This window comes from Acanthochromis polyacanthus, chromosome 12 (genome assembly GCF_021347895.1).
Source record: "Acanthochromis polyacanthus isolate Apoly-LR-REF ecotype Palm Island chromosome 12, KAUST_Apoly_ChrSc, whole genome shotgun sequence".
Taxonomy (NCBI): domain Eukaryota; kingdom Metazoa; phylum Chordata; class Actinopteri; family Pomacentridae; genus Acanthochromis; species Acanthochromis polyacanthus.
In genome coordinates this window covers 30,538,518-30,552,173 of record NC_067124.1, presented here as the reverse complement: position 1 = coordinate 30,552,173, position 13,656 = coordinate 30,538,518, and the positions used below count along the sequence as shown (strand labels likewise).

The window sequence follows — 13,656 nt, the reverse complement described above, 5'->3', positions numbered from 1 at the left end:
TGTAGATCTGAGAGAAAACACAAAATATCAGAAAACATCATGTTAGCATTCTGGTTTCTTGATTTACTTTTGAGCAACATGCAGATAGAATTAAAGAGCTGTGTTTGCAGTGCTGCAGCAGAGATTTTACTGAGCTTTTGTTTAAGTTTAAGATACTCAGAAACAATCTGTCAATCATTATTTAAATGAAAGTACAAAACTATTAGCATCAAAACAAAGCATCAAAAGTAAACATAATAATTGTGCAGCATAGCATATTTCAGAAAAATGAATATTATAGTAGTGGATTATAGTTATTGTATTCATCTCTTTTATGCTTTGGCTGTGAAGGTGAAGCTGATTTTAGCATTTACTGCTGATAATTTGTAAGTGTCTTAGTCAATAAAGTTTCATGTTAATTGAAAAATATTAATACATCATCATTTTTTTGTTGTTTGTATTTTGTAATTTTGAATATGCAAAGCAGCTGAAATGGTCAAATAAATGTAACTAGAATATTTCCGTCTGAACTGGAGAAGTGTAAAAGAAGCAGAAAACAGACCAACTTCAATCAAAATACTCCTGTAACCAAAAACATAATACTTGAACAAATGTACTCATTTACTTTACACCGCTGGTTTTGATGCCTTCTGTTGGTCTTTTTTGTGAATCAGGATGCTACAGAAACAACCTTCATGTAGACCGACAGCGGCTGAGATTCTGAGGAGCAGATTCATGGAAGAAAACATGCAGGTTGAACACACAAACACACAGAGTTTCCCACCACAGAACATGACAGAAGTTGTAAATATATCAGTTTTGCTATTATCTTAGTAAATTAGTTGATTTTTGTAAACATTTGGTTGGCAAAATTTGAGAAAATGGCAACTGTCCGAGCAGCACTTGAAACCATAAAATTTGAAATAGAAGTGATAAAAAACAAAAGCAGCCTAAAGACATTATTAAAAGTCTGCAAAGAATTTCTCAAGGATCAACATGAAGAGCAGAAATCTTAATATTCAGCAAACTAGACAAGCCCTCAGTAGAGGGCAGAACCACGCCATCTACTGGCGAGTTTCAGTAGATGGCATTAAATACTTGCATGTGACTCTGTATCAATTTTGATCATCCTACGTATCTCCCTTCCTACTTGATCTGCTAACCTGTAACTCCACACCTGAGCAGGGGACCTTAGACTGATCTTCAGTGCCAAGTTTGATTATCCTGACTTCAGCACTTGCAGAGATATCGGAACGGACATACACACATAGATACTTACCCAGCCAGCCAGATACCGAAGCGAATGCAGTAACCCTGCTGACGTACGTCAGGCGTGGTTAATAAGGGGCTCCAGACTGCAACCAAAATAGTAGCAAAAATGAGTGTATTGTTATAAATCTGAATCAGACTCAGAAAGGTAAATGGGTTTTCACATACAAGGATATAACTTTTACTACATAATAGTGATAGTAGTAGTTTTACAAGACAAATGAAAAGCAATGTTGCATAAGTGTCAAGTAAGCAGTAAGTGTAATCAATAGATTATAAGTCACAAAAAGTAAGAGAAATATTTCCAGTGTGCAGAAAAGCACTAATTAATCGCCTGAGAACGTGTAAGGTTATATAGTATGTTATGTGAGCAACCTGAAATGCACAACATAATAATAATCCTATTGGAAAGCTGGACATTAATGTAACACATGGAGACAGTGTCTATGATTGGGGAGACCCGTTTTGATTCCACTCTGCAGCCGCCATAGCATTGGAAAGTCGTAGTTTTTCTTTCACTGGCTCAGTTGAAACATAAATCTACCCATTTAGCTGCTACATGCTTCAGTAATAAAGCGTCTGTAGCTGATTATTATTATAAAACTAAATGAGAGCAGAGAGGCTGGTAGAGAGGAAGAGGTCTGACTCAGATACAGACGGAGAAGAAGTACAATATTAAATCACAGAGAGAGACGCAGTTCCAGGGTGGCAAAATTAAAAGAAAACTACTCTCAGTCACGATATTAGCTTCCCGCAATGAAATGAACATGATCGACTGCAGAGTTGACATTTAAAACTTTTGCAGGAAACTCTGCACACAGAAAACGGTAGGTAAAATGGTTTCAGTTTGGGTAAGTCTGAAATTAGAGCGACTTATCTCACTAAATTTATTTTTTTAAGGGGAAACCTTTAACCTGTAGTGTCTGTAGATAAGCAGATGTTCAGCCAGTGAGGAGGTTTAGCTTCAGTTTATTTCATATTCATCCTCTACTAGATGAATTCAGCTGAAGATTAAATTGAATATTGTGGCTCTGAAATCAGTAAATAAATGTGATGTGAGTATTGATCAGTGTAAATACGTGATTATCATTTTGGCCATAATTGTCAGTTGTACTCTGCCTTATTTTACATGCCTTAGTCAGTGTTAGACCTAATTAAAAGGGTTCCAAGCATTTCTCATCAACAGCAAAAAGTCATTTTTCAGCTATTTTTGAAGAAGTTTTTTACTCTCTATGCAGATTCACTCCCCTACAAAATCATTTGCAGTACGATTCCACAGTGACTCATTCTTTCCAAACTGAGTTATTCAAATCATCTGGTGAAAAAGTCCCGCATTTTTTCATATCTCAGAAAAAGAAAATATCACAATGTCAGATTTTTTCCAATATTTTGCAGCCGTACTCGAGATGCTTTTACGTAATTGGAAATTCATTTGTTGTGGTGCGGAAAAAGCAAAAGTTAGCATCATGAATAACGGCTCTGTCTTATAACGAGCTGTCAGAGTTTCTTGAACTTGAAGGCTAAAGGACTCATGTCCGCACAAAGCCGAAGTCTTGCTGTGAGGTTTCAGGTCAGAGTGACTGTTCGTCGGCGTAATGTCCTCTAAAGTGTCGAAAATATTGTGAGTGTCAGCAGAGGATTATTGTCGTACACTTTTCCATCCATCTAGCTGCAGGCTGGATGCTCCTATTGTGTGGATGCTACGGTACCTGGAGAGAGATAACACATTAGGGGGGTTTTATGGACTCGGTTGCCATGGTTTCCACTGAAATATCATTATGTTAATGCTATTCCATACTGCTCCACGACTCTGCGGGATATCACCGAGACGTGGTTTCAGCTGAGCTTCTTCTTCTGCTGTGTGGAATCATGTAGAAAACCAGGGAGCTCCTCACAGGTTCACCTCTGGGTGTCCACCTTTAATATCCTCTCATAATCCCATATCAGCTCCATTACAGTTCTGTTACCGGTAAAATTCAATCAGAACACAGCGAGAGATGAAACTCAACCCTGAACCTGCATATTGAGACTAATTCGTTCTCAGAGCTTTAAGGACAGACTAATGCAGCAGCTGAAGAGGAAATGTGACGACTTGCAGCACTGTGAGAAAAGTCAGAAAGAAACCAGGCAGGATTGTGTTGTATACAGAGGTGCGGTGCATTAAGTAAAGAAAAACATTCAGAGTTCTGCACTTCACTAATTACAAGACTAATTACAGGAATAAGTAGCAGCCTTGATGGATGTTATTGCACTTTTGTGTCTTAATTGGGCAGTAAAACTCGGTTAGATGGGTTGTTTGCAGCCATGAAAAGCAGGTGTGATTCAGTATACAGAAAAAGCAACTGCAGAATTTTCCAAACTGTAAATGAATACAGGCTAAAAACATAAAGCTTGAGTTGTGCCTAGAATATAACTTACTAAATCCACAGCAATGTTATTCTAAGTCTAAAACCAGCAAAAAACGGTTGTAAGTCAACTCCAAAACCAGTCTAAAACAAGGGTGAAATCAAATCCCAAACAAAGTCCAAAACCAGTCAATAATCAAGTCCAAAACCATCCAAACTCAGTATAAAGTGGAGTCCAAAGCCAGTGTAAAACCAGTCCAAAACTAGTTTAAAATCCAAGTCAATAACCAGGAGAGAGAAAGTCCAAAACCAGTGTAAAGCCACTCCAAAACCAGTCCAAAAATCAGGTCAATCTAAAATTAAGTCCAAAACCAAACCCAAAACCAGTCTGAAACCAATCTGAAACCACTCCAAAACCATTCCAAAACCAGTCTAGAGCCACTCTGAAACCAAGTCCAAAATCACTGTGAACCAAAATTGGTCAAAAATCAATTCTAAAACCAGTCTAAACATTTGTCCAAAACCAGTGTCAAACCAGTCTAAAATCTGTCCAAAACCAGTCTAGAACCAGTCCAAACCTTCTGCCGGATTCGAATCTGCTGTAAATGTCCACACTGTCTCTGTTTTTACAGAAGATGAAGGACAGGTTTGTCTTTGTGTCATCTGGAGGAGACAAAGATGCTGAACTCATCGCTAAGAACATGTAAGACTCTTTTACTCTTCGTTCTTTTTCTCTTTCGTTTCCTCGTTGTGCTACATCACCTCATGTTGTGTTTATTTTACCTCCAGCCATTAGTCTGCAGCCGCACTCCATCCTCGTCCCCTTTCCAGGTTACTAGAAGTTAGCTCTGTAAAATGTTGTAAAGGGGTCTAATTTAACCCAAGCCAGAATATTTTTTACAGAATTTTGTTTTCAGTTTGTTTTAGTACCTAAATTTGAATTAAACAGTGTAAAAAAAGAAGAGGGGAAAAAAATGAAATTTTGTGAAGAAAATGGTAAAATGTTCCTTTCAAGCTGAAAAAAAAATCCTCTGTGTCTGTCAGCATTGAATATTGATGCCAAAGTATACCTTGTGCCTTTTTCTGAGAGGCTAGCAACTTTTACAAAGCATTTTTGACATCCTGAGAATAAGAATCTGATGTTCTTGATAAAAAATTGACCGGACAGTAATGCTGCATCATATCTGTTACATGCCAGCTCTACTACAGTAAAGGGGTACAACATGAAACTAGTAGTTGTTGGTTTAGCAAAAGGGTGCTTATTGTATTTTATATTTAAAAAAATGACCAAACCAAGGAGGCAAAACTGTGAAGAAAAATACCCTGTGGTACTAAATGAATAAAAGAAATAAAATCCGACTTGATAAGTTCACTATTAAAGATAACAACAGTTAAAGTTCCTACCCAAAGTACCAAAGGCTGATTCATGTTTTCTTCATGTTCACAAATTCATAATGACATAAACTTCATCTGCTCGAGTCTGAAAGGGTCGATACAGAACCCAAAACCATTCGAAAACCGAGTCCAAAACCAAACCCAAAACCTGTCTAAAATCAGTCCAAAGTTAAGTCAAAAACCAATCTGAAACCACTCCAAAACCATCCCAAAACCAGTCAAAAATAAAGTCGAAAACCAATTATAAAAACCAGTCCTAACCAGTCTTAAACGCATCTTAAATCGTTCTTAGACAGTACGTGGACAGTCTCTGTCTCTGAGCAGAATTATTGCCTCCATACTGATTTGACTGGGGGCTGTACAGTGGGTAGTGGTTAGCACTTTCGCCTTGTAGCAAGAAGATCCCCGGTTCAAACCCCGGCCTGGGCCTGGGCCTGGAATCTTTCTGCATGGAGTTTGCATGTTCTCCGTGTGCATGCCTGGGTTTCCTCTGGGCACTCCGGCTTCCTCCCACAGTAAAAAACTAGACGAGCCCTCAGTAGAGGGCAGAACCACGCCCTCTACTGGCGAAAACCCTGTCCTATACAAATGATGCAATATGTATCAATTTTGATCATCGTACGTATCTCCCTTCCTACTTGATCTGCTGACCTGTAACTCCACAAATGAGCAGGGGACCTTAGACTGATCTTCAGTGCCAAGTTTGATTATCCTGACTTCAGCACTTGCAGAGATATCGGAACGGACATACACACATACATACTTACATACTTACCCAGCCAGATACCGCACCAAATGCAGTAACCCTGCTGACGTTCGTCAGGCGTGGTTAAATATGCTGAGGTTAATTGGTTACTCTAAATTGCCCGTAGGTGTGAATGTGAGTGTGATTGTTTGTCTGTATATGTCGCCCTGTGACAGACTGGTGACCTGTCCAGGGTGTCCCCTGCCTTCGCCCGAGTCAGCTGGGATAGACTCCAGCACCCCCCGCGACCCTAGTGAGGATAAAGCGGTGTATAGAGGATGGATGGATGGATGATTTGACTGGACTCTTTTTTTTAATACTTTCCACTTTTTTCTTCATCTCTTGCTCCCTCTAATCCACTTCACAGTCCTCTTCTTCCTCCTTTTTCCTCAATACCACCATTTCTCTCTTTTTTTAACTTCACTGTTCTCTTCTTATTCATCTTCCTCCCATCCTCCTCCTCCTTATACTTTGTTTTTTATTCATCCTTATTGATATGCGTTTCCTCCCCAGCTTAATCTTCTTCTCCTCCTTCCCCTCGCTCCTTGCCTCCCTGTCCTTCTTCTTCTTCTTCTTCTTCATGTTATATTATTCCTCCTCTTCATTATGCTTCTTTCCTCCCTCCTGTCAAACACACACTTCTTTAGCACACGTTCTTCTGGCTGCTGTAATTAGAGCAGCGAGCTGCGTTCAAGTGTTAACCAGCTCAGTGTGCTGACAGACAACACGCCGCTCACTGACACATAATCCATCCTCACATAGACACACAACACAGACACACAACACACAGACACATATTTGTTCTTCTGTTTTTGTCAGAATGAATTCCTGAGCTCCTCAACACCAACACTTCATGGAAGGATTTCGTGGAGTCAACGTTTTATTACCCATTAATTAATTTATCACTGCTGTTTGTTTTGTTTTAATTTAATTCAACCCTAATTACTCATTCCGGGGCCTCCTTGGATTATTTCATTTCCATTTAAGACATTTTTCAGTCATTTTGGACAAGTTTCAGGCAATTATTTTTTGTCTGTTTGGGGTCATTTTGGACCATTTTTGGGTTATGTTGGAAAATTTTTAAGCCATTTCATACAAATTTTGCATCATTTTGGATACTTTTATTGTCATTTTGGATAACTTTGGGTCATTTTGGACACATTTCCATTTCTTCTGGTCAAAGTTTAGTCATTTTAGACAATTTATGAGTCCTTTTGGTCATATCATGTCCACTCTGGAGTCCTTTAGTCATTCTGGAGTAATTTCTGTCAATTTGGACGTTTCTAAATCATTTTAGACATTTTAGAAGTCATTGTAGATTTTTTTTTTTTTTTTACCATTTCAGACACCATTTTGTCATTTTGGATAATGTTTGAGTTAAATTTTAGTAAATTTGTATAATGCTTTCTTTAGCTCCTGAACATCAACATCAACTCTGCATGCAGGAATTTAGTGGCGCCAATATTTTATTCTGTAATTATTTAATTACCACCACTGTGTTTGTTTTGTTTCAATTTAATTCAACTTAAAATTGTTCGCTTTGGAGCCATTTTAGACAGGTTTGGTAATTTTAGACAGATATTTTCTTGTCTTTTTTATTAAAAAAATATTTAGGACAAGTTCCAAGTAATTTTAGGCCATTTTCCAGTAAATTCAATTTCACTTCAATTCTAGGCGATTTACTACTGAATTCCAGTCTTTTGGAGACAATTTTGTTATTGTTGAATACTTTTGTATCATTTTGGAGACTTGTTTATTGTTTAAGACAATTTTGGAGTGTTTGTGACAATTTTGTGTCATTTTGGACAAGTTTTATGCACTTTTAGGCAAACTTTAAGCCATTTGGATACATTTTTTACATTTGGTGTGTGTGTGTGTGTGTGTGTGTGGTTGTGTGCAGGCAGACGAAGGTTCACCTGCAGACGCTGATTGATCGGTCAGAGTTGGAGAAGATGACACCCAGAGAGAGAATGAGGCTCCGTAAACTGCAGGCTGCTGACGAGAAGGCCAAGAGACTCAGGTAACACTCATATCCAGATGTTCTCCATCAGGAACTCCTGGACTAGAGCTGCACCGTGGTGGAAAACTGTCAAGTAATTTTAGACATTTTGCCATTTTCAGCAACGAAGTTTCAGTCATTTAGGACACTTTTCAATGCATTCTTGAAAGATTTTTGTCACTTTGGAGAACTTTTAAATCAGTTTGAACAAAATTTAAATCATTTCCAAAAACCTTTGAGTCATTTTAGATGCATATGTGTCATTTTTTTTACAAGTTTATGTAATTTTGTAAACTTTTCAAGTCATTTCAGATACATGTCATTTTAGGCACATTTTGGGTCATTTTGGAAAAACTTTGAGACATTTTTGATGATTCAAGTTATTCAGGAAAGTTTTTAGGTTGTTTTGGAAATATCTGTCATTTTGGACAAATTTCATCATTTGGAAAAAATTTGAATCATTTTCGACAATTTTGTGTCATTTTTGTTATTTTAGACAAATTCTTTGAACCAATTTGAATTTTTTTTTTAAATTTATTTACTCGCTATTCTCCATGAGGTGATCCAATATCACAGTTAGCTGCTGAGTTTCAAAAAGTCACACATGGAAACAAACCAGTAAATGAAAATGTCAGGGATCAGGTCAGGCCAAAAAAAATATTAATGTGAAAATCTGATTCATTCATTTCTTCTTGAGTTTTTTTGCCCTGATACACTGTTTAATTATAGTCTCCTTGGACTTCTACAATGAACCACACAGAAACTCAACAGCCTCATTAATGGGGAGCACAGCAGGTTTAAATAATCTAGAATGATCCTTTAATCCAGTACATTTGTGAGGACAACAAGCTGTAACTGAGTCGCCACTGTTCACCGTTCTTGTTGACTCTCCATCACGCCTGAGTACCGCAGCCTCAGAATGACATTATCCAGAGTAAATCAGACAGACTCAGGTTTCCGTCCCTCTGAGCCATCGTGTTAATCGAGTTTCATGGTGGCAAGCGGCTGTTAAATGCTCATTATTGTTGCTGTCTGGGCAATAAGGCGTGAATCTGCCGCCGACACGAGGACGTGGCGTGCAGATGGTGGACAGACGGAGATCATGTTAGAGGACGGAGATGACAGACGGACAGTTTGGCAGCTCACACTCTGTTTCTACTGGACTTTACGCTCGAAACGCGACCCGAACATGTGTTAATCAAACCGAATTCATCCTGAATTATAGATGGAGAGATACCATGGACGGATGATTGGGCTGAAAATGGGGAAAACTCCTTTGATCAAGTCAAGAAACAGCCAACTGCACAAGGCTAGATCTGTTGGATTGTGAATGTCTGTCCTTCTTTTGCCTGCCACAAAAACTAAACCAGTCTGGCAGTTAATCGCAGTTTTCAATTCTGAAAATATTCCAGTTTAAGCAACTATTTGAGCCAAAATGTGCTGTCAAAGGAAAAGTACACAACAAAAGTTTAATGTCACTTAAACGGATTGCACTTACATAGCGCTTTTCAGTCCTAGTGTTATTATTTGACTTACCCAATACACTTATTACTTTATATGAGCAAAATTCATGCCCCAAAGTAGAAACTCAAAGCAACTGAAGTGAATCCAGCTGTGATCACTGAAATTAAACTGAGTCCACCTGTGATTTCCTAACAGCCTGTAATGCATGAACATGTTTCTAAATGAGCTACAAAGAGCCGAACTTTCTCTGTTTTGGACCTATGACCCTTTATCTATCTGCATGCCGACGTCATGGCTCCACGTGGAAAAGAATTTCACAAGTAAACTGTTGACTTCACAAAGATGGAAAAGGATGCAGGAAGATCGGTAAGAATCTAAAAATCAGTGAAAGACAACTGCAGCATAAATCAGGAGATACAGAAGGAGCCCTGAGATCTCTAATCAGTGGTCATCCTCCTACATTGACTCCACAAACAGTGCTCTACTTTCACTATCAAGCTGTGAAAACCAGACAACAGCTGCTTCAGACTAGGCACAGAGGTTTTCTCAATAGAAATCAGAGTTTCTGTGAAGCTCTGAAGGACATTTAATTCCATCAACCGCTATGGACAGAAGACAAGAAGAAAACCTTGTTGCTGTTCAGAACAAAACATCTAGATGAAAGTTTGCTAAAGAACATGAAAACAATCCGGATGGATGCTGGGAGCGCATTCTTTAGTCAGATAAGATAAATGTATTGGGCTTCAGATGGTGTCCGGCATGTTTGGTGTGAACCTCACTGCCACAGTAAACGCATAGTCCTGATAGTGAAGCACAGAGGTGGGAGTGTGTTGACATGGGGCTTCATGAGTGCAAAAGATGCTGGGGAGATGACAGTAGTAGATGCAGCATGAATGTCTGGGCATATAGCAAAATAGCTTGAATTTATACCCTGCTGTTCAACTCAGAAATAATGCAATTACTATAAGCTGAGGCAATTTAAAATGGCTCAGATCCTCACACTGCCCAGTTTTCCTCTTTCACCCATCAAGAAGTAAATGTTACCCTTCTGCCACCAGATAATCAGTGTTATTTACCGCTTTACTAGATTTGATTGTATTCCTGTCAGTGAAAACCTGACAATGACAAGGATGAAAACATGTTCTTAGGAAACTGGCCGAGGAAAAATATGAGGAGATTCACACCTGCAGGAGAGAACTGAGGAGCCGCCATTTTGAAAAAGTCAGTCTGGACGTTCTGAATGTAAGAAGCTATTATGTGTTGTTTTTGGTTCATACCTTCAGACCACACACTGCTTCTCTGTTTAAACCTGTAACTTGGTGTCACTTTAAAACAAGCAACTTTTTACCTCAACCAATAGGGGGACAGAGAGGGCGGAGCCTGTCAGAGCTGGCCAATCAGCAGCCAGGATCACCAGAGTGCTGGCAGATTGCAGTCGATCCAGAAGCAGGATGAGTCAGAGGAAGAGCCTCCAGGTGAGAAAAATCTCCATATGAACCTGAAACATCACAGCTGTTTGTACTTTTTGTTTCTACATTATTCTGACTCACTTCATTCATTTCATTCTACACGTTTTTGTCCATAGCAGCAGGGACAAACCAAGAAAGTGACCATTTTTAGTTGACCACAAACACCAGCTGCTGTATTATTGAGCAGCAATAGGAGCCCAAGAGGTAAAGGTTCAACAGGGCCAAAGCCTCTTATATGTTGTGTTCATGTTTCATGTTAAAAACTTAGCAAAGGTACAACAGCAGAGATGTACAAAGCAACGACAAACAGAAAAGATCACAAAATAGCCAAAAACAGATTTACATATACAAAACAACCAAAGTTGTTAAATTACCACAAAGGAAATGCATAACAACCTCAAAGCTGGGAGCAAAACAACTACAAAAGACAGAAAACGACCACAAGGAGACACAAAACAACCAAGAAGAGACTCAAAATGACGAAAAAGTGATGCATAACAACCTCAAAGATGCACAAAACAACCAGAGGCACAAAAATAACTGCAAAAATGCATGAAACACCCACAAAATGACCACAGAGAGATGCAAAATGGGCACAAAGAGATAAAAAAAAACACACAAAACACACAAAATGACCACAAAGAGAAATAAAACAACCCCAAAATAACCAAAAAGAGATTTGCACAGATACAAATTAACCACATAAAAATACAAAATGACCACCAAAAGATTAAAACGGCTGCAAAAGCCGACAAAATTACCACAAATAAAGATTAAACAACCAAAAAATAATGAAGAAGATACAAAATAACCATGAAAAGGATTCAGAACCAGCACAAGGACATCCGAAAAACAGACAAAAACTCACAAAATGACCACAACGGGATACAAATTTCAAAGATGATGCTGTTGTTTTCATTCTGGGAGTGCTGCTCCTCTGTGCAGTCGAAGGCATTTTAACATCTGTAATTCATCCTTTGTCTGCAGGTAAAGGTCAGATACTTCACAGTTTATCTGGCTGCCAATTTTAATCCGGTCGTGTCGAGTTTTTTTTAGACAAATCTTCATCTTGAGCTACGAGTCTGTCAGTGATCTGAATCGATGTGACAAAAGTTCAATCCGCCACAGATGTTCAGTATTTGTCTTGCAGGTTGCTGCTCTGTTTGAATCCTGTTTTTAGTCCTGTATTTCTTCACAGTGTTATAGTGATGCTTTATTTGTTAGCTCCTGTTGCTAATGAGGCCAGACATGTAGACACAACTGTCGCAAAAGTGGAACATGTGGAGGTTCTCAGGCAGGTTCTGAACTGTCTTTTACTGAGGTGTATTGGTGGATTTGTGGAAAGTTTGGTTTGTGAATTTGAATTTCTGTCTTTGTCTCCATGATGCTGCTGTGAAGCTCCAAACCAGGTCGTGTCTGAGGCAGTGAAGCTGATAAAGATCACAAAGCTCCATTCCTGCCACCTTCCCACTGGACAGTTAAATTACAGTCTCTGTGTGTCGTTGAGCGTTTTTTTAATAACCTCAGAGAGCGTTTCATCAGTTTGCAGCCATGATTTGTCTTCAGTTTCATGTTCTGTCACTGAATAATGTTCCTCAAGTAAACCGAGCAGTCAGCTTGAACTAATGAAATTTACAGTTGGAGAGAAGCGAAAGCTCTCCGGAGGTTTCTGCGTTTCGTCGACTTAATCATGTGTTTATCTAGAAAATCCTGGAGGAGCTGAAGGTATTAAAAAGGCCATAAGTCATAAATCTCATTAAAACTAGTGTCCCCTCAAACATTTGGTTCAGATCAGACAAAATATGCGCCTTTGTTATCCGGCGTTAGTCTCCGGTTTCTGCTGGAGTTTTCGCTGTTTTATCATCACAATGAACAGAGGTCAGAGCTGAAGACGAACACGGCGAATTAAAATTAATTAGATTAAAAGTAGGTTTCTGTTTGGTACAATTCAGTTACTTTGAGTTTTGGGGATGTGATATGATAAGAGGTGTGAAGTTGAAAGTGTTTCTAAGTTAGTGTTTCTAAATACAAGACAGTTTTTCATACATCTGTGGCAAAATTGTAGTTTTTGTTTTATGACAAACTCTAATTGTTGAAGGTTTTTTTTTCTGAAAGTTAAGTTTTAATCAGATGAGAAACATATTTGAAAAAATCAAGAAATACATATAATATTCTGATATAAATGATAATATTTTCTGGTAAAGTTTACACTAGGTTGTAATTTATTTTATTTATTTAACCTTTATTTGTGCAGGTAAGGTGGTTGAGAGAGATTCTCATTTTCAATAAGGACCTGACCAATACTATGAGAAACATCTTTATGATGAAATGTAAAGTGTGACAAAAACACATAATTTTATTACATCTTTAGGACAAAATGATTTTTTTTGTAAAGAGGTCATTTTATATTGATAAAACCAAAAAATTCTTAGTATATGTCTACATTTACCAGAGAAAGAGGACCGTGTGATGTTTTATGATGCTTTTTCCTGTAGCTTTGATGATAAAGTAGATTTTTCTTCTGATCTGAATATTTGAAATTAAAGCAGCTTCATGTTTGAGCTCCAGCTGAGTCTCCTGACGATGACCAGCAGCTTCCAGCAAACAGAAACTCACATTTTAGCCTTCTGATGACTTAAGCCAGCTGTAAAAGTAAAAACCAACACTACATGTTTCACTGGGAATCACCTGGAACCTCAGAGACTCTTGAAGTTCTCTGGAGGACCTTTAGAGTCTCGGGACTTTTTTAGGAGGCGCTGATGTGAGATCTAACAGGACGGATTATTAACGGAATCCTTTGAAGTTTGTTCAATCCAAGTGAGATGTTAAATAAGTGAGAAACTCAGCAGGAGGAGCGTCGCGAGTCAGACGCTCCTGCAGGGAATTCACACTGAAAGGAAAACTGTAAACGGAGTGAAAACAGCTGATAGGTTTTCATGGGTGCAGATTTAATTTAGATTTTCTACCGTTTTCAGTGTCGAAGAGGCTCGA

The 13,656-nt window shown here is 38.4% G+C and overlaps 1 protein-coding gene across 1 annotated transcript in view; it reads left to right on the top strand.

Annotated features, from left to right (window-relative positions):
- The window catches only part of nek11 (NIMA-related kinase 11), an 83,385-nt gene that overhangs the window by 35,600 nt on the left and 34,129 nt on the right, over positions 1 to 13,656 (top strand). The window contains exons 8-12 of the mRNA XM_051956918.1: positions 654 to 732; positions 4,226 to 4,296; positions 7,634 to 7,753; positions 10,345 to 10,438; positions 10,557 to 10,671. Of these exons, the coding sequence (XP_051812878.1) occupies positions 654 to 732; positions 4,226 to 4,296; positions 7,634 to 7,753; positions 10,345 to 10,438; positions 10,557 to 10,671 (479 nt within the window). The remainder of the gene's footprint in view (positions 1 to 653; positions 733 to 4,225; positions 4,297 to 7,633; positions 7,754 to 10,344; positions 10,439 to 10,556; positions 10,672 to 13,656) is intronic.